This window comes from Maylandia zebra, linkage group LG2 (genome assembly GCF_041146795.1).
Source record: "Maylandia zebra isolate NMK-2024a linkage group LG2, Mzebra_GT3a, whole genome shotgun sequence".
NCBI classification, from domain to species: Eukaryota; Metazoa; Chordata; class Actinopteri; order Cichliformes; family Cichlidae; genus Maylandia; species Maylandia zebra.
In genome coordinates, this window is record NC_135168.1 from 15872567 (window position 1) to 15896743 (window position 24177).

The 24177-nt window shown below is 39.8% G+C and overlaps 1 protein-coding gene across 3 annotated transcripts in view; it reads right to left on the minus strand.

Moving 5' to 3' along the window:
• Positions 1-21914, minus strand: part of si:dkey-237h12.3 (teneurin-3) — a 133513-nt gene extending 111599 nt beyond the window's left edge. For 2 of the 3 annotated variants that reach the window (XM_012919787.3, XM_012919785.3), the window contains exons 1-4: positions 21777-21914; positions 21066-21701; positions 9049-9536; positions 6876-7151 (exon numbers count right to left, since the gene is read on the minus strand). In XM_012919787.3, coding sequence (XP_012775241.3) covers positions 6876-7151; positions 9049-9319 — 547 coding nt within the window. In that variant the 5' untranslated portion in view covers positions 9320-9536; positions 21066-21701; positions 21777-21914. The remainder of the gene's footprint in view (positions 1-6875; positions 7152-9048; positions 9537-21065; positions 21702-21776) is intronic. The other variant, XM_076889441.1, reaches the window with a different exon arrangement.
• Positions 21915-24177: the final 2263 nt, after the last annotated feature.

Genomic DNA, 24177 nt, shown 5'->3' on the forward strand with positions numbered 1-24177 from the left:
GCTGTTATTTGGAGACTGTGTGACAGAAAATAGATGTTGGACCAAGTAAATAGCTTTTTAAGTTGCAAACACATCTTCACAGGCCATGTAATGCTATAGTGTGATCAAAGATCAAGCCAAATACTGTCTGCCTAACAATTTTGCAGATAAGAGCTCCACTCGAAAATCTAAAATGTCTTAGTGGTGAAATAGTGGCTAACTCTGACATCAACAATGAGAATAAAAGCAAAGTGTACAGTTGCTCCCAAAAAAATCCACAGTCGGAGTTGGCATAGTTACGTCCAGCATTTGAGCTTGTTTTTCAAGTCTGTGAAAAAAATAAATAAATCTGTATCTGACTGTTATTTGGATAAAATATTTGAAAAAAAAATCACACTTTTTTGATTTTGTTACATAAATTAACTATTAAATCATAATTCTGGACTTTGAAGAGAGACTTTTTGTACATTTTGTCACATTGACATCACACAGTAACCAAAGTAACTAAAGAAAATAAAAAATCCCTTTTGCCAAACCATTGTTCACATTTTTAGGAATGGTTATTTTTAAGTAATATAAATAATACATTCGTCTTCGTATCGATGATGTTGGTGGAAAATATCTTTGAAGTATTATAGGAAGAGAGTGGTTTCAAGAAAATCTGCTTTTCCTTATTAATATGCAAATTTATACAACAAGGCACTCCAAAGTCTAATCAGATCATCTTCTCTGTGGGGGGATGTTGGGGTGTGAATACAAGTTTTTTTTCACCATGTGTTGCTGTTGTATTAATGTGTTCACCAGAAAGTGTCTTCACACAAAACTACACTGACACGACAAAAGGACAGTCTCACACACGGCGTATCGTGGTGTTGAGGCATGGGACCGATTCCAGTCTCCACACTCATGGACGGACTCACAGACGCTTCCACTACGTGAAGGAGAGCTTGTGGATGTTCCACTGCCAAATCTTCACATGCATAAAGGCTCTTGTGCCCACTGTTTGACAGCATTATGTGCCCTTTTTTAAAGTCTATATTTGAACCCCACCGAGATATCAGTGATGTTTACCTATCACGGACTCTTAGGTATTGTAATAGCCATGATAGGTTGAAATGTGCTGGAAGGTTTATCTGTGACAGCAGCTGGTGACTTCTTGTTGTGGTTATTTAATGCACGATTGCAGGCAATAGATATAGCAAAAGGTTTATGGGTTTTATGATTTTTTTAAATGTATATACACTGTAATGTCACAAACAAGGAGCAACCAACAGACATAAAAAAAAAAAGAAGTCTTACAGCAGCAACCGTCAAACATGTTGGCGGAGAGGCTTTAAGTCATAAAACTGTGACGTAAATGAAGTCTTTGAGGGTTTAGTGATTAGGACTTAGTGCGGAGCTCGAGATTGAGCCATGGTGTTGAAGACTAAATTGAAATTATTTGCAGTCAGTTTGTCGTTCGCTCGGACAAAGGTTCAAATGGCGATGACCTCTGCGCCGCAGCGGTGACCTCTCCTAGACTTTCCAATCTTCTCAAAAATAGAATCTAGAATCTTTTCACATGACTGATGAGCACAACCCCTGCTATGACACCTTGGCGTGTCATCACTGAATCCCACTTCCCCTGTCACCCCAAGCACTAACAATGTGAGCACTTAACTGGTGACAGTGCCGGCGAGCACGGAAGTGATGACAATAAATGATGGCAATCAAAGCATGTCTCCTCCTTTGACGAGGCACGAGATAAAGCTCAGACACCTTCCTAGCCCCATTAACAAGTGATGAAACTGTTTTCTCTGCCAGCTTTGGAGTGTTTTTCAAAACTATCACAGATGGCCAGGCCTTTTGACCCGCCCACTCCCCACCACTCGCCCCCCCCAAAATGAGAGAAAGAAACCCAAAACAAACTCTGATGTTATTTATTCTTTTTGTATTCGGCTTGTGCCACACTGAATTATGAAAGTGGTGAGGGAGGTTTTCTTCATGCTACGATCAATAGGCTGATTCTGCTGTCACAATACAAGGCGCATATCTGAGACAGGAGTTTGACAGATGGCGTGTCACCTTCGTCAGCGTGACGCCCTGCGTGCATGCAGGTTTGTGTGCGTGTGTGTGCAAATGTCTGCACTCTTGCTTGATTTTTCTAATCTTAGAGATAAAGTGTGAGAAACAAAGTGAGATATTCGAGTGTGCGTGCATGCACGAGACAGGAGAGGAAGAGGCGCAGAGTGAGAGAACATGAATACATGCACACAGGGAAGCATGTTAGAGGATGTCTGATACGCTTTCATACTCCCACCCAAAAAGCCTTTGGTGCTTGCTGTGCTACAGCACACTTTGCAGTGACTCCTCTACTGATTTAATTAACCTTTTGCTGGCACTGTTCACACAATAAATTTGTGAGCTACATTCAACTGTAAAATGTGTATGACTGCAATGTGGACCTGTGACTTGGACAAATTGAAATTCTTTTCTGCTACATCCACTAGTAAACAGTCCTTGATAACAGATGTCTGAAAAGACATACAAGGGAATGGAACATTCACAGTGTCCATCCTCCATGAAAGCATCAAAGCAAAACACTTTTCCATGAAAACTACTCTGGACAGAAGGTTGAGGTCAGAGCAAAAGATGCTCCTTTAACCAGCAGTGACAGGCATCACAGTGGAAGTTGCTTTTTCCTAAGCAGGGGTCAGCAGGCATTAAGCCCCTCCTACTTAACAATAAACCCTATGTGTAAGAGTTTATACAGCCAGGAGAGCTGTCATGAGGTACTGCAGTTCTGTAGCTGCAGTACCTAACAAGTAAGTGCGAGCTTTTTCACACCCTATTAGGAATACAACTCAACTGGGCCATGCCGTTTCTGTTTCAGGCAGTCATTCATGTTTTATGAGGGGTACAATATTGATTTTGAAGCCTGCACTTCAACATTAAGGTGAAAAAAAAACACTCTCCATGGTTGTTTTCATTTTTTACTCAGTAGCTGTATATTGATGTAATGGTCCTAAATAAATTTAACTATTTACATCACAGCAGCAGTTAAACTATACTATTACAATTTCATATTAAACATAAAAAATTCATTACCGTAAAGTAGTAGCAAGTGCCCCAATAAGAACAGTGTCTAGTCAGCTTTGAAGAAAACTTCAGCTTTGTTTACAAATTTGTTCATTTATTGAAATGGGAATATTTTCTGTATATTTTTTAATAATATGTGTTGTTCTAAATGTGTGTTACTAAAACTGGCAGGAAAGCAGTGGAGCAAAAATGGCTGCTTGTTCATTTTTGAGGTGTGAAATTTAATTAATCTCAAAGCTTAATGGCTTATAAAATTACATTCATTTTTTTTTAAATTCTGTAAAGAAAACCTGACATTAACAGAAAAAAATGCATAGTTAGTCCAAATATCTATTTTCATTTCTTAAAGTTATTTAAACAAATTCCTCCCACTTCAGTGAAAAGTGCTTGAGTGGGATTGAAAAACCCCAGGATATGAAGTGACCCACATTCTGGGCCATGCAAACAGAGTTTCTATATCCTGTAAATGAATACATTCCAGGAAAGGTGGCACCTTAGCATATAAAGACGACACCAAATAAAACAATCTTTCTGATATTTTTTCATGTGCATTTAGTGTTTGAAAAAGAAGCTTAGAAAATACAGCGTCATTATACCTGACTATTAATCTGAGTTAAATTATATAAAAATTTAACGCAACTCTTCTCACTTTATTCCAATAATTGTTCTGTCTCTGAATGCATTTGACATTATTCAAGAGAAATTATTTTTTATTTCCATGCAGCATTGTTGCTGTAGAAAATTTGACTGTAATCTCCTATTTGTAGAAACTAAAAATAAATAATAATAATAATAATAATGGATACTTTATTGATTACTTACTTTTAGTAAGTGTGTGTCTGCGTGTTTATATGTGTGTGCAAATATATGATGTGTATTTATCCATAGCAAACTTATCACTGTCACATATAGGGGATGATAGTAAATAATTTCTGCATGATGAGAGGGAGCATATATTTAGAGAGTATCACTGTAGGCTTGCAAATATTTAAAAAGCCAAAGTGTTATTGATTATTGTTGCTTTTATTTTAATTACATTTTTTCCAATGCCATGTTATGTGTAAAAAGCATGATATGGCGCATACCATTCATATAGAGGACAAAACAATGGTGCAATCCATTAGGAAATGTAAGGATGGCTCATTATCACATGGCTATTCATACAGCTACAAGACCAATAAGACAAACACTTTAATCAATCAGTTTTGTTTTCCAGGGATTCTATCAGTTGCTCTGGATTATCTTAAGTGTAAAATCAATGCAAGCTATTTAACAGTTTTCCCCTCTTTCCCCCTCTTTCTTTTCAATAAAATTCCACCAATGAACAGTTATAATACAATTAGGGGCTTCGCATGAAAGAATTAGACAAGAAAATGTAATAAAAGCTGTACGTTGATATTATTAAAAGGAGATGATTATAAAAATGGATAATCATGAGCATAATGTCAACAGACTTGAACTCAGATGATTCACAGTCTCAGTCGTCTCTTTTGAAAAATAAAGTTCAGCAAAGGTCATTTTTATTTGCAAAAATGCAAATGCATCACTTCACAAAACAACTGCTCTTATTCAGTCTGTGGTCTCCAGTTGACCATCGAAAGCTGTACACTGTCCACTTATGACCACTTTTGGTCCATCTTTGAAAGGTGGAGCTCTTTCTCGTAGAGGTTAACATTTGCAGATGACGCTCTCTGTGAATGTGCTGAGGGCTCGGTACTTGTCTTTGTCGAACACTCTATAGAACAGAGCGAATTAGAATGAAATATTGAGTTCATTTATGAATAAGTGGGGCTGAACGGCCCCTTGTCGGAGCTTCAGCATGCATATTCAGTTGATGGAAACCTTTGGATGGGTCATTTCTCTTAGCTGCTTCATTAAATAGTGAAAGTCAAAAGTGCAATGCTCCTGACGAAAAAAGGACCAAGATCTACAGAGATGGAACACTGGCCAGGTTTTCCTTTGCTCTGGTTCAAACCCTAGATAATGATAGTGAGTGTGTGTGTGTGTGCATGTGTGTGTGCATGTGTGTGTAGCTTATTTGAACAAACAGGGGGTAGATTTTTCAATAATACCATTAAATTATGTTCTTAGGTGATTTTGAGTTTTGTAACATTTTTTGAAAAAATGTATGGCAAAGCAGATAAAGAGATAAAGTGTTTATTTTCCCTGCGAAACTAATTGAGACAATAGTGAGTTTAAGTCTCAGTGGGGTGTTGTGCTAGAGCCAATCAGCAGCAGCTTATTGAGGAGTTTCCAAAAGAAACTCCAGAGGAGGTATGCCAAAGGGGCGTACCGCGGCGTTTGTATAAGTGTGTGTGTGTGTGTGTGTTCGCACAGTTAAAATGGTGGAGGCCAGGTGCAATCAAAGCTAGACAGAGAGCATATTGAAGAAATGACTGTTGATATAGTTTCACTCTTGGCGTATTCACCATCAAATATGACTGGAATCGAGCACTAAGGAGGTGAAGGCCATGTTTACAGGCACCTCTGTGGTTAGAGCGGAGCTTTTAGTGACTCATAAATGCATGCAGCGTATTGGGCCAAAGTAAAGGCCAGATTCAGGAACAAACACACGGACTTGAATTCTGATGGTATTTTGAAAAGGTAAAATACTTACTCAGCCCCCTCCCCCGGAGACAAGCTTTCTATGATGAATACTGCCATTAAGAAAATGACTTGTCTCAAATGTCAGACTGTAGCCAATGTTTTTAGATAAAAATTGATAGCACATGAACACAAGACATTTTCCTTTCTACCCTCTCGTTAATGTTCTTGCCAGTAAAGTGTAATCAACTCTAATTATTTAAACTGCCTGCCACTCTTTGAGACCACTGGTTTCTTAAAATAATTAGAGTTTTACATTGCATGTGTTATAATGGCGATGGCTCACACTTTAATGGTGATGAATGATGTGCAATGTCATGAGCACTTTCAGTCATCAACTTCAGAAGGAAAATTTTGAAGCTCTACACCAAAACATATGCTGCTGAGATGATAAAGTTAATGACAGGCTGACTTTGAGCGTAGACAGAAGAGACGCAATGCATTTCAATAAAAGAAAATGATGGATGACGGAAGAAGAAAAACTGGTGAAAAAAGCACTGGATGTCATTTTGCAACAGATTTGATCAAAATGATGTTCCGAAGTGCAAACTAACCTTTCAGTGAGCAATAATAAAAAACAAGCATAACAACAGTAAAATGTGAAAAGAGTGGATCGACATAAATGAGTTTAACAACAACACAGCAATATAGCCATCTTACATGTATTGCCTCCATTTGACGCAACAAAGATTTGCCCTCTTCAAACACAGAACCTCAATCCTCCATCTCAGGTTTCCAGCATGATCAAATTTGCACTTCAAACCATTGTGCCCATTTAATCAGCCATTATGCATGCCCAGTCAACCACTGCAGAATTTCTAAGCAAAATCTCAGACTGAGGCACACAAAGCTATCTTTGATTTAACGCTAGCCCATGGGGAAACTTTATCAAACTCCTTTGCTTCCTGTGGAGCAGGACCAGGTGACTAGCAACTACTCAATCTGAAGGCCCGATTCCTTTCCGCATGCGGCAAGGAATCACGCCTTTGATCCAAACAAAGACAGCTGCAAATGCCTCTCAAGATACCAGCCCCACCAATCGCGTTTTCACATTGTTCCACCAATCAGAGCCTTGTCTCCAGCACCCACCATAATCTAACCTACTGCTGCTCTTTATACAGAGTGATTTCTCCCCCTTTGAAAAGCAATGAGGGTATGGGCTACAAACAAATAAGCATTTTAAGGTAAAATAATGAAACGTGTGCCTCACTCACCCATCTCATTGTCCGATTTATTGTCCATTTCGGTGTCAGTGAGTGTGAGCGCCGAGTTAGAGCGGCTGGAAAGGCATGAATTCTGCCCCGATTTTGCCCCTGTCCCCCAAAGAGTAATGGTACGTTCTGGTGATACAGGTTCATGGTTTTCGGTAACGACGGGTCCTCTGGAATAGCTGCTGAGTGGGTGGGAGAGGCCAGTCTCGGGGCAGAGAGCCAAGCCTCTGCGAGCCGGTGGCTCACAAATCCCGAGTTGCCTTAGCGAAAATGTCTGCCCTGTCAATGACAGAAGTAGTAAAGTTAACAAACCAAGCAACACCGTATTTAATAGCCATGAGCAGGGCTATTTAAAGAGAAAAAAAACAACAACAAAACTGTTAATCTAAGAGCATGGCGACAAGGCAGGGGGTAATTGCTAAATTAAAGCCTTAACAAGTTCCTCCAAAGCTACTTAACACTCATCAACTTATCAAGATCTACAACTGCATTTCTTTGACTCAAATCACACAAATAGTCTAATTAAAATTATAATAATTGCTATGTTTAAGATTACCAAGTTCCATTAGACAAATAGTCTGAAATCAATATCCTTGGATTAAATTACAGATAAAAAAAAAGTAAAGATGCTAATCACCTAATTATTATGATAGTTTTTTCGAAACTGTTTAAGAGACTGTTTAACAATAAATCACAGCAATGCTCTAAATTAGTTTTGTCTCCATTTCACATTGCTTAAGGGTTTGCTTATTTCTGAAAATAAAAATTAACCTGCAATGCCTTTAAAAGAGTCTGCAGCATGTTTTCAATTGGTTTTAAATGATGCAGCCAAAAAAACACAAAAACATCTTAGTTCACCTCAAAGTCCTTGAATTAAAAAGTTCATATTTCAGTTTCATTCATTGCATATTTGATTTTAACCATGAAATGAGCTGTATTTGCTTAGTAGATGCTTGTAGTCAGGCTCAAATATATATGTGTGTTCATCCAGAAACTGCTATGGCTAATTATTAATATTTAATGTAGAAATCATCATAGCTATAATGTATTTTATCTCCAGTATATTTTACCATTTCAAAATGAGACATTTTCATCAGCCTCTGATGTATTTAAAATGTTTTTTAAAATTTTAGTGAAATTCACACAGCTCGATTTTTGTCATATAAGCCATTTTAAAATGTACCAGGATTCTTATGCTATTGTGCTATACGCACAACACATAAAGAGCAACTAATTAACAAGAACATGTTCTTTTTCCATCATCAACATTAAATCTGACTTTTACTGTGATGATGTAAGAAACACTCGTTAAGGCTAAATGCCTGGATTTTAAAAAGAAATAAAGGAAACTACTCTTCTTCCCACAACTTCATCATAAATCCATTTATTCTAAAATGGACACCAATTAGCACCATGAAAATGTAAAAGTGTAATGGATAGTTTTTGTGATTGCAATCTTACGAGCCAAAGGAGTGCCATAAAATAGAATAAACTGCCCAAAGTTTTTAATTACAGAAATTACAGCAGTTTCTAACAGCCAATTAAAGAAGAGGGTTACTTATTGTACATTTTATCTTATTATTTTAACATAGTCCTGCAGGGCATGAGCATTTTATGAGGTCAGAGTAGGCCACTACATCACACTCAATAGGAATTCTCTGTAAAAGTTTAGAAACATAAATCTAATTTATGCTTTTGTTTGACATCCTTTAATTGTGTTTACTACTGTCTAGCATACTGGCGCCATATTGTTATTTCTTGTCAAGCTTGCAGAGATAAAGTGGGAGATAAAACTGTGGGATAACATTTATTAAACAAACAAGCAAAAAAATCCTTGCATGAGCATTCATTTACTAATGAGGTTTCACACTGTTAGACATCAGCAAATGAACATGGATATAAGGATTTTGTTCTTTGTGGTATTTACTAAAGTCTAACAACAACTGAAATCTAAGAGCTTCTTGTTCGATTTAGAAAAATGCCACTATAAGATGGAAGACTTTTTGCTACAATCATTTTTTTGTACCCGGTGCCTTTTAAATGATAAACTCTGATGACACTGGCCATGACGTTAAAAAATGACAGGCAATCCGCACCTCTCTGAGCTTACATTTTGTACATTCATCTAACAAATCCTGAAAAATCCCACAGAAGGACAACATTTGTTCTTGCTAACCTGGCCTTGTGTACTCTGCAGTTTCCTTATGGACCATCTCCTTGACTCTTCCTCCAAAGAGCATTCGTGAAGGGTCATGGTCAAAGGCCTGGAGCGTCTCACTGGAGCTGTAGGATTTCTGAGTGGGCACGCGGCAGGCTCCCTCGTCCCGGTCTGATGAGGAGGCGGTGTAACGGCGCTCTCGATCCTTGTCTCTCTCACAGTGTCTCTCTCGGTCTCTCTGGCTCTTGGACAGCGAGCAGAAAGGCCGCTGCTCCCTCACCCTTTCCATGTTGCCTGCATGCTGGGTATCCAACTCCGCTCCCCTTCACCACCGGCACTCTCCTGAGACACTCACCACTGGATTATTTCACTGCTTTACCCCCTCTCCTCTTCCTCCTGTGGCTTTGATTCTCGTCCTGTAACCGATTTCCCCCCAAACCCTCCTCCCCACTTCTGAACCTCTGTCGCCCACTTCTTCAGTCCATTCAGCCTTCCAGCCACTCTACCTGGAAAAGAGAGATGAGGAAAGGAAGTAAGGAGCTCAGATAACACTAATCCATCTGCTTCATCTTCTAAAGCACACACTTATCCCCTTCTCATGGCCCCACCCCCGACTCTACCCCCACACCCCTGAAACCTCACCCGTGAACTGATATATACCTCCTTAAGTTGACTTCGCCTCTTAAAAGATCACCTCTGTGTTGCATTTGCAGTCATGTTTATCTTCAGTGTGTTAACTCTAAATATTGTCCTTCAAAAACTTTCAATTCCAGTAATTTCAGTAAGCACTCTGTAAAAAAAAAAAGATTAAAAAAACAGTTTCTTCTTTTTTTAACTTAAAAGTTTAAAACTTTGCAATTTTCCACTGACAATGCTCCAAAGTTCACATTCTCCGAATGCAAAATTCTGCTTAAATGAAGGATAAATCAACAGGTTGACATGACTAGGAAAGCTTTTACTTTCATTATCACTTTAAAAAGACTTTTATTTAATTGATAAAATTAGAATGCCAAGCCTTTATATGAACATTCAATAAGTGTTACTTTAAATGCACAGAAGAACAATGACAAGATTAAATATTTCTATCAAAATTCATATATATAGATATATATATGCTGGATAGCATATATATATATATAGAGAGAGAGGAAAATAAAACTGTGCTTTTTTATCAATGTTGACGTTTTATACTTTTATACTGTATTTCCACATACACACAGATCATTTCAATTTACCATTTCTTAAGCTCCACATAATTTCTGCACCCACAACAATAAAGTGAAGGTAAACTGAACTTCATTTGAGGTACTAAAAAAATCATAACAGAAATCTTTTTTTTCCCAGAACAGTGCCTTTGTTACTTTGAATAGTCCACAAGTGGGCAAGAAGCAGCTATCACAAGAACCATTTAATCGGTTTAAATTAGCAGCAATGAAAGCTCTTCCAAAAATGAAAGCGTTTTTTTTTCTTTGTTTTGTTTTTGATCTCAGAGATTTAAAAAAAAATCCAGACACAGTGTCAAGAGACTGCAAGGTGATCAAGTCTTTATATTTGACAGATATTCATTTGCATATTTTAAACCAGTGTTTAATTTCATGCCTAAAATAGCAAAAAGACTACCTTTCTCTATTTACCATCCAGGGCAGACAGTAAAAGACTCTAATATCATACAAAGACTTTGAACCAGCTTTGTTTCCCAAACTCTCACTGTAATATTTGACAACTACAAACACTGCACTAGCTATACATGCAGTTTGTCTCTGGCCACAGAAACATTAGATAAATTGGTGTTAAAAATCCTAACTTGTTAGAAATTCAGAGAAGACACTCTCACTCTGCTCTAAATGTGGACAAGGGGGATGAGAATGTGACTAATCCACAAAAAACCCTTGAGTGGAATGTGGATGGGAGCCGTGGTGTGTCAGAAGTGTTTATTACCAGCCATTTTCCACTGCTTCCTGAGACACACACACGGCGCAGAGTCACACATGCCACACACCACAATTTCATTTCTCTCTTGGCTGAGCTGTAAGACTTGAGTATCAGACTCCTTCTTTCCCCAAATGAGATCTACTTCGTTTCACATCAAGCATCAAAACCTTCCAATGAAGCCAGGATAGCGTTCCGTCGCACGGCGAGATAGCACCAGCCCCAGAGAGACGTTCCAAAAACTGAAGCAGTTGCGGGTGGAGTACAGGATGCAGGGATAATGAAAACTGTGAGCTGTTCTAGGCCTCTTAAACTTATTTTTCCCCCCTTCTCCCTGAGTTGCTTCATATCGCTCTGTTCCCCCGATGGGCTGAGATGCAATCAGTGACACACTCTCTTGTAAGGCTGACACTCAACACTCAACACTCCCCCCCACGCACTTGTTTTACGATGCCACAGGCCATCTCAATCACATCTCATCACTTTCAGGAAATTGTACACACCCGTCCAGATTGGCAGATTAATGCACAGGATGCGTCCAAGCGGACACGCCCAGAAGCCTCCTTGATTGCAAACTCCCCCTTCTTTATGGACTTGTAAGAAGATTCGGTATCTGAAAAACAGCTAATGCCACAAGTCTTACCCACTGAGCCACAAGCGACCACTATAGGAGGAATTAGATTTGTGTCCTAATCAGCCTACAAGCCCTTAAGTGACCAGGCATGTCCCCATAAACATTCCTCTATTACTCTGAGGACTCAAAGATGCCATCTTCTTCACAGCTCATCCTAGTGTCCTGCTTCGCTTTGTTTCCTCACAGCACACGGGGACACTAACGGTTCATTCGTTACAGTTTAAAATATGTACAAGAAGTCACAGAGGCTCTTAAGAGAATTCTGTTTTTCTTACACACTTTAAGTTTCAGAGGTTTTAAGTATAGTGCAGTATAAACTAGACTATGTAGTATGCATTTACTACATAAAATCTGCCTCTGGCTACCCTACTGAGAGTACATACTAGTGTACACCAGCTCTGTTTGATTAAATGAGGAGAACCTTTAGGGTTCATTATGAATCAAAAATCCTCGGTACATTCCCCGCCCTAAAAAAAAAAAACTTTTCTGTATCATTCACTTCTACATTCCCTTTTACCTTTGATCATGCAGTTGAATCAGGACAGTTAGTCACCCATGACCACTCGGTGGAACAGTCGACACTGCAAAATTAGTGTCACACAGAGGTCCTCTTGCAAGCCAGTGAGGCACGGAAAAAGATAGTTCATGATGTACGCAGCTCAGCTCCACACACGTCCGAACGACTCCCGTGCCAGTTGAGTACGGTCCCCCCGACGCCTAGTACTGTCCTACACCTCTGCACTTTTTTGAAGCATAAACCATAAACCATCTGTATAATAAGGTGTGAAGACACGTGTCCAAGTCAACTGGTTCTTCAGGGCAGTTGAAGAGGTTTCTAATTGAGATTTACTTTTTCCACGTCTCCCGTTTAGTACTTTATTCATCAAAGATGACAGAGGGGATGTCTTATGTTACCAACAGATCAGGGCTGGGATTCAGAAGAGATGACCAAAGAGGAGAGAAACCTTTTAAGATTGGTTAAATAAGATGGTTTATAATGAATTAAATGAATGAGAAAAATGTTATCGGTACATTAATCATCAAAAACATAAAAGGATACTTTCTGATACTTCAAACAAGGATTGCTAAGGTGGATCAGTGACTTTCTAGACGCCACTGAATCACTGATCTCAAATATTACATAACTAATTATTGAAATGACAAAAAATAACCAGTATTTTTTTTCTTTCTTCAAAAACCGATTTGATTTAATCTTTGGTTCTAGCAGAATGCAGAATCATCCTCCTTTTAATCTGCATCTGACTGTGTGTTTTGATTGACAGCGACCTGACCAACCAACATCTGTCACCGCATTTCAATCCAAATGTTACTAAATTCTGATTATTGCATGTGAGTGCCAACAAAGCCAAGGCAAATGCAAAAGATCAAATAAAAACGAAATAAAATAAATAAATAACTCCGGTAAATAAATAAATCTCAGGTGAAATAACTAAAGCTGTTCCAACTTTAGCAGGAATAGACAGAAATATTAAGAAGACGAAAGTGCGCTTCTTTTCTAAGATATCTCAGAACTGATAAGCATGCAAAATTAGATTAATGAACACCTACACCAGCTTAAATTGAGCTGGCAGACACTGGTTACTTCAGCACACAAAGCAAAACAAGAGTAGCCACTGCTGACCAGAGTGCTGAAGTGGCAACTATTCACCAAGCCTTTGTCCGGTAATTATATTTCCGCAGGGCGGCTGTACGTATCAGCTCAGATCTCCCTGTTGGTGACCTCTGTAAATAATGATAATAAAGAACGTACTTGTCGTTCCTAGTGTGTCCCTCCAAGACAATTCACCTGTCACCAAGTGGCCTGGCTGGCCCCTCAACTCCCCCCAAACCCCCTCATCTTGTTGTTGGCCGTTTGCCGGAGCACAGATCAGACGGCTCTCAGCCACGGGGAGTGGTGAGAGCAGTAGATGGAGCTTGTGGAGATCAGGGCTGGCTCTCTTCAACACAGCCAGCACCTCCAACAATAGCCGCCTCTGACAGCTTTGCATAATTCATCTTGTCGAGTCTCTCTCTCTTTCCTCTTTGACGCTCCTCTCTGCCTCTCCTCTTTCAGTTTCTCTTCAGTTCTTCTGCTTTTTTGTGCCTCCCAGCGCTTGGAGAAGGGGCGATGGAGAACCAGGGCAGTGTTCCATCAGATGCTGCCTGTTTCCCCCTGACACTAGTGATTTTGGAGACACAGAAGTGTTTGTCTGCAGCGTGATGCCCAAACTCTGAATTCTGGATGCCATCTGAACCAGATTGTGTTCGTTTTTTATTGAGGCTCAATGCCTAAATTCCTCACTGCAACAAGAACTGTAGAACTATTACCTAAAAATACCCAGATCAGCATCAAAATTGTGATTTTTTTTTTTTTCTTTAAGTGCTGACGTGAATCGTGGGGAATCTGACCAAATAGTGCTGATATGCCACAACGACATTTTGGTATAATTCAGTCTTTATAAATGTACAGCTTCAGAGAGAGAAAGGCAGTTAGGAAGTGGAGAAAAGACAGCAAACAAAATCATGACAGCATTTACCAGCAATTAAATTTTAGCTGCAGCTATATCCTTAGTATACATGGTGACGGATGAGCTTACCACCCTCGGTGCGACTCTTAGGAAACACGATAAAATCCTACTCCATGCTAGGTCTCTCGTCTCGGTGTATGATGCATATTCACAAGTAGAGTAAAGTGATGCAAATCTCTGGTACAGTCACTTCACATTATTCCAGGCACATGGAGCTTTAAGCTTCATCCCTCATAGTTGCAGCGCATTTAAAAGACAAACAGAGGTACTGTGACTATGAAAAATAAATCAAAAAAAGCTGAGCTGAACTCAAAGCGTTTTGTTTTCTTATTTTTCCTGCCTGTCTCTAAATCACAGCGGTCAACGTCTAATCTTAACCATTTTATTGTTCGCCTTTTGTGTGTTATATGTGTGTGTGTGTGTGTGTGTGTGTGTGTGTGTGTGTGTGTGTGTGTGTGTGTGTGTGTGTGTGTGTGTGTGTGTGTGTGTGTGTGTGTGTGTGTGTGTGAATTAAATAATAAAAAAAGCATGTGCCAGTCCCAGGATACAACACAATAAGCTGAGCGTGGATGTTTACAAATCCCTCAAATAATCCTTCACCTGTGACTCATGTGAGTTATATATTCATTGAATCTTTAGTGGGGAAATTGCAAGCACAGCCAGATTCATTTTTTAAAATGTAATTGCTAGGTGTGGACAATTGGAATATAAAAACCCAGAGCTTTATAATGTTTTTTTGCACTATCTCCTTGTATCTCAAATGGTAATAACGGGTTATTCAGTGAATTCGCACACACAGGCTACAGCATTTATCTGTATCCAAGGCTACAATTATTGAAGCCAGTTCTTATCAAAATAGGTGCTCCCTTCCATATCACACACCCAATTACACGAGACAGTCTTAATTCAATGAGCCACAGTTTGCTTTTCTCTCAAATTGGTATCACTGCAGTGTTATTTCAAATGGCGGATCTAAAGAAGTAATGATGTCCATGGTCATTCACTTAATTGAGAATCTTGCAAGACACTGTCAACAATTATCATCTAATACTCGCACAAAATGAATTGACTCCATTGCTGACAGACTTCTACCGTCCTGCAGCAATTTAAAGAGAAATCCATGATCGAGCCGCTGTTACGGAAATAAAATTAAATTGTAGCGATGCAGCTGCAGAGTAACGATGCAACAGAGAAATCAAAAAACAATTGAGGAGGGCTGAAAGAAGCCGTATCTGTCCACAACAGTAAACTTGTAAACAAAACATAATGGGTAACAACAAAAATGACGCTGACAAGAATAAAAACTTCATTGTAGACATCTTATTTATTTAGACTGGAGTGCATTGTTTAATTACAGATTATAAATCCAACATCAGTCTTGCCTGACAGTCTAATCTGGACATCTGTAGAACTACTGTAGCCAATCAACAAGCACTCAGAGAGTGGATGAAAATCATTACTCAAACTATATTTTAAATTCTGCAAGCATACAAACCTGGCAACCAGATAAAAATTCAAATGCGCAGAGATATTCTAAAGTGCTGACATTGGGTGTCATTCAAATGCATCTCACACGATTGTACCACAAACTAAACCTCCCTCTTTTAGGATGTGCAGGAGGAGATGGAATATACGCAGCAGTCACATAACAGCGCTAGACAACCGAAGAGTATAAGGGAAAGCTTCAATGGAGAATACTGCAATGGGAGCGCAATACTCAAGAGCTGCTGCAACTGCTGGAAAACATCAAATCTGACCAAACACAGACATAGTGCAGTAGCGGTTAGTCTTCATAGGCGTTACAAAATAAATCAATGTACCTACGCCAATACTACCGAATTAGAAGAAATTTTAAAGCACACAATGAAAACAATTTACAGAGAATAATAGGTAGAGAGCGTTTCTTCTTTAGACCAGTTGTGCCACATAAACCCTACAATACATAAAGAAACTGGAGGGTTTTATTCTCTTGTTGTCAGCTTTTTAAGGCGTATGTAGGTCATGATGGCACACGATCAGACTACTGAGAGACTGCAGGCCTTATAAAAGAAACATCAATCTGAAAATTCACCACATCACACTGGTTTTTCTACTTCCAGGGGTGAAACTTGTAGAATCTGGCCTGTAATGATCGGCCAAGCCTGAATTCTGAATGCACACTGCTCTCCGCTGGAAGTCAAAGATTGCTGACCTGTATACCATTACACCAAATCAGATGCACCAGTTTTACACTCTTCAATGCTCTGATATTCAATATTTTCTCCTTCACCCTGCTGACAATAAGGAGACAGAAATGTGTTACTGACTGGCTTCCCACATGAACTAGCACCTTTGCCTTGTCCCAATCATCGCTCTTCGTCACCCACCAGACCTGAGGCTTTCAGCATCAGAGAGGTCACGTCAACTGAATTATTGAGGCCATCAACCGGCTCCATCGACAACCGTAGCTGACGCCCAACTTCCCACTGGGCTGTCCAGGGGCCACAAAAGACCAGACCTAAGGCCCTTGGCAGATGGAAGCTATTCTGGGAAACCTTTTCCAGGATCGGTATTTCTTAATGCAAGTATAGCAAAACAGCAAAAGTCGTTTTTCTTTAGAATTTTGGCAACATGGACCACTGCGAGGGGAAGATAAAAAATTCTTCAATTTAAATAATGAATCGGTTTCATCAATATTTTAATGTGAGCTGGACAATACACAAGTATGACTCTAATAAGCTATAACATCCTTTAAAAATGTAACAATTCCTGACATCGTATTCAGATCCTTCGAATATAATGTCTGTAGTTCATGAAAGCCGAACCTAGACACCGCAGAGGTATTCGCTCAGAGCAATTTTCACAAGCAGAGAGCACAATGCATTTCTATTTTATTCTCCCTGTGACACAACTAAGCACATTTCTGTTTGGCTCTCCCCACCAGCCTCAGCCTGGAGCATGCAGCGAGAGTTGCACTGTTACAAAGTCAAGCCCACTCCTCAATCTTGCCACTTGGTCTTGACCCAGAAAGTCCAACGGAGCATGCTGAGCCATAAATGTTAATCTGTAGGTTACAACAGTGTGAAGTGGTGCTGCCCCCAGAGCTGGACCAGCAGGACAGCATCCTGTGGCTAATCGCAGGTGGCTTTCATCTCAGCCTGTTTCGGCCAAAAACCTCAAAACAAAACCAAGAGGTGTCATGCTTGAATAGTCCTTTTTCTTGATTTTAAGTAATCCATACAAAGCCAAGGGAACGGCTTTCACTTCATCACAAACAATTACCAGCTTGGCTGCTTTGTCTGAACGCCTACGCACAACATCACCACCAATGTATTTGCATGCATGTGTGCAATGAGATCCAGAATTCAGTTTGTGTTACGCACAACACATTAGGTCATGCAGTCAGCCTACAATAGCCATGAGCTGGGTAAAATAACTGTTCCTTTGAGAACATTCCTCTCTCCTCTCCAATCAGAATTCAATGGCAGGATTCACATTATACTAAGCAGATATTCAAGATGAAAAATACTAATTAAATCCATCTTTAGTGCTGATATAAAATGCCATTTATATTCCCGACTGTTTCAAGCCCTTCCCGATATCCATATTTTAATTTAATAAAACTTGGTTATGAATTGTAGAATAAAATGGTGTTATATAAAGAAAAAAAAGCATATACCGTATACCCCTGAAACAGCTTACATTTATGCCATGTTTCCCCCCCAACCCCCTCTCTCACGCAGCATACAATGTAGTTAAGGACCACAGTGGTAATGCATCAAGTGCTGTCACTAAATATCCCTACTCTAAGCACATTTCAAGAGCGTGCAATCTCTTCCCTCCCAAATGCTAGGGTGACTTTCAGCAATAATTTGGCAACTTGCGCAGACCACAAACAACTTTTCTTTAAATGGTAAACTTTGCTGCAGGAGTCACATCCCTGACAGTAATCCTCTGAGGTGAGGTCATTAAAGCACATATGCAAATCGGTCCGTCAATGGAGGTTTTGCCATCGCGACGCTTGGTTTCTTTAACTTTCTAAAGGCCTGAAGAATGCACCGTGGCATGCTTTACTTTCACGCCAACTATTCATCATGATGTCTGGCTATTCTCATGGGAGGAAAGGGAAAATGTACTCAGAGAGAAAACAGGTGAAAGAGACTACAGCAGACAATAGCCAGACAGGCTGTGTGTTAATAGTAACAGATTAGAGGGCAGCAATTATGTAAAGTAAATATGACATGGAACCGATCCGTTGAGCCCAGGGAACTGTGGGTAGTTTGTCAGGCTGCATTAACCTTCACGTGTTTGCTCTGATGTGTTGAAACAGGCGACTCGGCCATGCTGTTTGCCATATCAAATGTTATAATTCCTAAGGTCATCTTTCGAGCCACTGTCAGCATCTACAAGTAATATGATGAAATATTATAAGCGCAGGCCTGTGCATCGACTCTCCTTCCATATCTCTCATATCTTAGAGGAGTAATTTTTACAGATGGAGAGCAGTCATTTCGATTGCCCCTTAACAATCTATAAAACTGTTTAGGGGCAGTATTCAAGCGGCATTATCCCTAAAGGAGGCAGTTCTCATCACACAGAATATTAAATTCTCCACAGGAATAATGAAAGGGGAAATTACTTAAGGATAGGAACACAGAGTGGCAGTGTTATGTACACAGTTCTTCTAATATTTCTGAATTAATTAGATCATTTTGAGCTCCAAGCGTAGAAAAGAAAATAAATAAATAAATAAAATCAGAATTTCAAGGACTCTGCCGCATCAGAAACTGTAGTCACCTGCTTTGATTACTGGGCTTGAAGCAGCAATGAAGTTTAAAGCTGAGGTATTTGGCTAAAGCCTGAATAAGAGGGGTCACAGCAGAAAAGCCTAAATATCCCAGTTCCAGATGCGTAATCACCTGCCACATTATGGCAAAGCGTGTACTAGACAACTACAGTGGGTTATTGCTTTTCTCTGCAGAGCTGTGTAAAATATGTCGACAGCCTAATATTCACCAGGTCTGTTCTGACTCCAGGTGTGTTTCTGAAGACTGTAAACACAACACACTTCATTTATCAGGATGCTGCTGCAGTCACCAGAACATTAGTCATATAGATTGTTATGTCTTATTCAGAAAAGTCAATTTCAATTATTACCAGTGCCTTGAAAAAAGATAATACAAGCTGCACTCATGTTCTGGGGCCCTGCTACAAAAACACATGTTCAATATCACCCAATAAGTGTCACTGTAATGCATTTACAGGCTTACACAAGAAACACAGACTGTGTCTCTGCTGTTTGAAGCCTTTCTTTGTTGCTATGTGACCCGATGCAAAGCCAAAAGCTAAAGATTAGAAATATATTGATCGCTTATATACATATTTTTAAGTAATACGCCTCTGACTACCTATCTAATATCTAATCTTGCTGTTTTATTTCTGTTTCATATTATTTAAATTTTCATAGAAGTATTTCTTATGATTTACAAGAACAGCGGGAACAGTTCACCACTCAGGCCTGAAGTGGTGAAGATCTACACTGCTTTACTGTTCCAGTCCTTGACAGCAAATGGCCTCAACTGCTGCAGTTCCTCAATAGCACTCAGGACAATAGCAATAAATCACTTTAGCTGGACAGATATTCTTGTCCTTCTGGGCTATCATATGGACCCAGATGCATGTTTTTGCAGATTGCGTTTAGTCTGATCCCTGCCAGAGCGAAATCAGATCAACGTTTCTCTCTGCCTCATGCTAAGTGCTAAGACAAGTCATAATTCCACATTGCTGAGCCACATGGAAAGTTGAAATTAAACCATCTGATGTCTAAACTGTTGTATTTAATTAAAATAACTTCTTGCCGGTTTTGAAATCCTGCTAATCCTGAAAACCAAAATCAATTTACAAATTGCACGTTCCATATGATTTTTGCCAGGCAACAGCCCCTTCCTCCTAACCCCCAAAACGCATGTAGAAGGTTGTGATTTCTGCTGGCATTTGTCTGTACCAACATGCTTGGAGGTTCTGAACAACTGCGTAATACCCGACCTTTCTAGAGGCCTGTTTTGAGGCAAACAAAAGGTTCTTCTGATGAACTTTCTCCATCTTCTGCTCCTGAAGCTTAAACCACAAATGTGGTACAAGTTAATGTATTTCAAAACCTTTAACATTATTATTAGATTAAGCAGACCATTTCTGTGGTTGGCATACCGCTTATATTAGGCTCCTGGGTGTTTTTGTAGCAATATATTTTTGGAAAAATTATTTTTTTGTATCCAGACCATCCCTCAAGACCCCTTATGGAGTGTAAGTTTAGATGTGACTGTGATTAGATTGGAGATAATTATGTTATTACTGTTATCATTACTGAAAAATAAGAGTTTAATAATGTCAAAAGAATAAATAAAATACTTTTTATATATTTTTCCTAGAATTCTCAAAGATCTATGACAGCAAAATCCTTATAAACACACACTCACACACATACATATATATATATATATATATATATATATATATATATATATATATATATATATATATATATATATATAGAGCACGATATATAGCACTCGTTAAAGGACATCAGGTGAGTTTTGGAAACTCATCTTTTTCATCACTTAAAACTGGAATACAATAACCCCCCACCACTCTGAACGGAATATCAAGAAATTGATACATCTTGCATCTGTAGCCTGCCCACTGCAGCAATGCATTTGCTAAACATATAGGCTATAACGCATAATCCAAATATTACCCAACTCATTTGTTTCAAGGTAGTGGAGAAGAGGGGCTGGGCGCCAGGTGGGTTTCGGGTTCGCATCTTATCAAAAGACTCAATACAGCATGCAGACCAAATTAGACACCATTACTGACCAGGGGATAACGATCCTGTGGCTTATTTAAATTACGCGGATGGAGTCTATTTAGAGTCAATGCAAATGGGGGAAATCTAACTACACACTGACCTGCATGAAGCGTCTTCGAGCCTGTCCGAAGCAGCGGCACATAAACTTCCAACGGTGCGCTTTAGTCCAAACTTGCAGGAAGCGGGGAGCTGAGCGCGACGCGATACGTTTCTTACAATGACCGCGTTTGCAATTCAGCACAGTGTGGATTCTTCAGAGAGACCTCTTTCACTACTCCCCGGAAATCTCTCGGCTTGATTAGAGGCTGAAGCTCGGAACAGCCGACTTGTGCGTGAACGTTGTGCTGCTGCTTGGTGACGGAGCAAGGAGCTTCAGCTGGCAGCTCCGCGCGAGAAACGTGTTTCAGCCTAGAAATCTTCCCAGTAGTCCCGGTGGCTGAGCTCAAGCAATACTTCCGACAATGCAGTTGTCCCCTCTCTGAGGTAACACCGTTATATATATTTTTTCCAGTCGCCAAGCACTTGCGCTGGATGTTTAAAAGCAGAAAACTCACTCGGTGAGGATGCGGAGTCTCGCCAGCCGCTCTGCTACTCCGTTGTCCGATATGCACTTGTCAGCTGATAAACTGCGCATCCCGTCGCTTCCCTCAGCCTCGCCTCTGGTCTGCCTATCAGGAACGGGTTAGGCCGTAGGGGTCAACCACACGGGTGAGCAGCAACAAGCACACAGCTGCACCTGTGAAGAAAACGAGTCCCATTATTAGACAAAGAGAGCGTTTACCTCCAACGACACTGTAATAACCAAAACTACCTTTGATACACTGCTACGCGTTTGTTGCTGCCACTTAAATAAGTTCCAGTTTGCATGCAAGCTAGAATTATATATATTCCTCAATTTGATTGTGAAAGCGCAGAGGCGGATTTACTCAGAGCCACAGCTTCCAGTCAGCCCACCTACCTGTTTTCCTTCAGCCTGCTCGCTCCTCTCTTCTCTTTTGTATTGAGAAGCTGTTCATTAAGCTTACCTATGGCCGCACGCGCGCTGCCACATAATTGGCTAACTCACAAATCTCAATTTCTCACCTTCAGTGTGACTGACAAAGGGAAAGGCAGAGTGATGTAAATAAATGCGATATTTCTCACAGAAGACTAGCAGCTAAGGGTTATTCAAGCTGTTAAACTGTTGGGTAAACAAGAAGGCCACAACGACGACGCTTGGTGTTGAAATTAAAATGTTGCTGTTAGTCTGGCTGTCGAATAAAGATTGATTCATATTGTTTTGCTCCATCCACCATCTGTGGTGGAATTGATCAACTGCTGCAGAGATATGCAATAAATATGCACAATTTGAGTTCAGTCAACCTAAACCAACACTAAGAAAGGTTATTCTAATGAATTTTGTCTCCCCATCTTTCATATGAACCTTCAATAAAATACGAGCATGCTTTGTGCATGCTTAGATAGAGCGTCAGTTGCGGATCTTATAGAAAGAATTGAAGTCCTTCACTGCTTTGTAAGTGTGAAAACTTCATCTTGATGAGCTCCAATTACAGAGATAAGTACACTTGCCTCCCAGCCATTCTCCATCCTGCTAAAACCAAAACCACATTTACTTTGAATTAGCTTTGTGATGTATGAAAACATATAAGACGCTATCTGATAGCCTTCAAATGGTAGCATTTAGAGGATATACCACGGAAAGCAGAGTTTCATTAATTACAAAAGCAATGCCCACTAATCCCACTAGAAAGGCATTTTGAGGCTGAGTCGTTTTGGTTCTGAGGGAGAGAGAAGAGAGAAAGACAAACAATACCAATGGTAGATCACAGACCTTCAAACTATGGTCTGCAGGCCCCACAGCTCAATAGGGGGCCCACTACTGCAGCTCTGACTGGGCATTTTTTTTAATCCCCTTCCTGAATTTACCCCACGTCTGACCACATGCAGTGATGAAGTTATCACTGAGGACAGCTTTTCTCCAAGCAAAATCAGCTCTAGCCTTCGATGCTTGATTCTTCTATTATACCCGGGAGCACATCAAAAACTTGCCTCCATCAAATGGCATTATCTGCATGAAAGGCAACTGCCCAACAATCTATCTCCCACTCTGCCATTCTATCTTCAGTCAAGGGCATGCACACAAAAAAAAGAGGAAAGAAAGGACACAAAAAAGGAGAGGAATTCTTGTAAGGGCTGCTGAAGCCAGTACCCCTCCTTCTTTTCCCTGCTTCAAGTCAAACTACTTTCTTCCCGCTTCTGTAATATTCTTGGGGGCTTTTCAGAGAAACTGTACGTGGAAGTTAGTTACTAAGCAACATATTCACACATTTCATCAACATGAAGGTTCTCTTAAGTTCAGTACACCAGAGGGTTAATGATAGATTAAAAGTCCTTTGGTTTTTTGAACCAAAGAAAATAGCTCATTCAGTTTCACAAAAATGTTCTTTTACTACGACTTGAATCAACTTTACATCCTTAACTGAGATTTCCCATACCTTAGACAAAGCTTTATTTTCTCCTAGTCACACACAGTGCGTGTCAGTGCAGTCAACTGTGCCCTCTATTGGAGGCCAGTCACTTTCAACATCCAAATCCAAACACAAATGCACAAGCGTTTTACATGATGAAAAGAGCATTAATCAAATCTGGAACAGCACTTGAATAGGATGAAAAACTCAATCAAAGAAAGTGCTTGATAGCAAACAAATAAATTACATGCACACATGTTATAGATCAGTAGCTTCTAAATAGGATACCGTTTTATCAGTATGAACATGAAGTGCCAGTGTCTTTTTTAGAATGATAGATAAAAGTCAATATTAGTCCACAAATTGCAGGAATGTAGTAGACACGTGCAGCATTGTTATTTGCTGCATTTGCTTCCGAGGCTACGTAAGGCTTGCAGGATGTGTGCCGGAATATACAAAACATGAACCAGAAACATCACTATTGAAGCCCAAGAGCACAGCATACATTAAAGAATAAAACACCATATCTTTCTTGAGCCCTGTATGTTTTACATATGTACAGAATCAGCAGAGAAAACAGATGGGCCACACCACGGGGACAGAGAGACTTGTGGACATAATAAAAAGCAACATTGACAAATTATGCATACACTCCCTTACCCATCCTATGTATGCAGGAATTTGTCCCCAAGGGGTTAGACAGTGAAGCTGATGTGTTAGAAACTGTGTCTTGTCTTGTCCAAT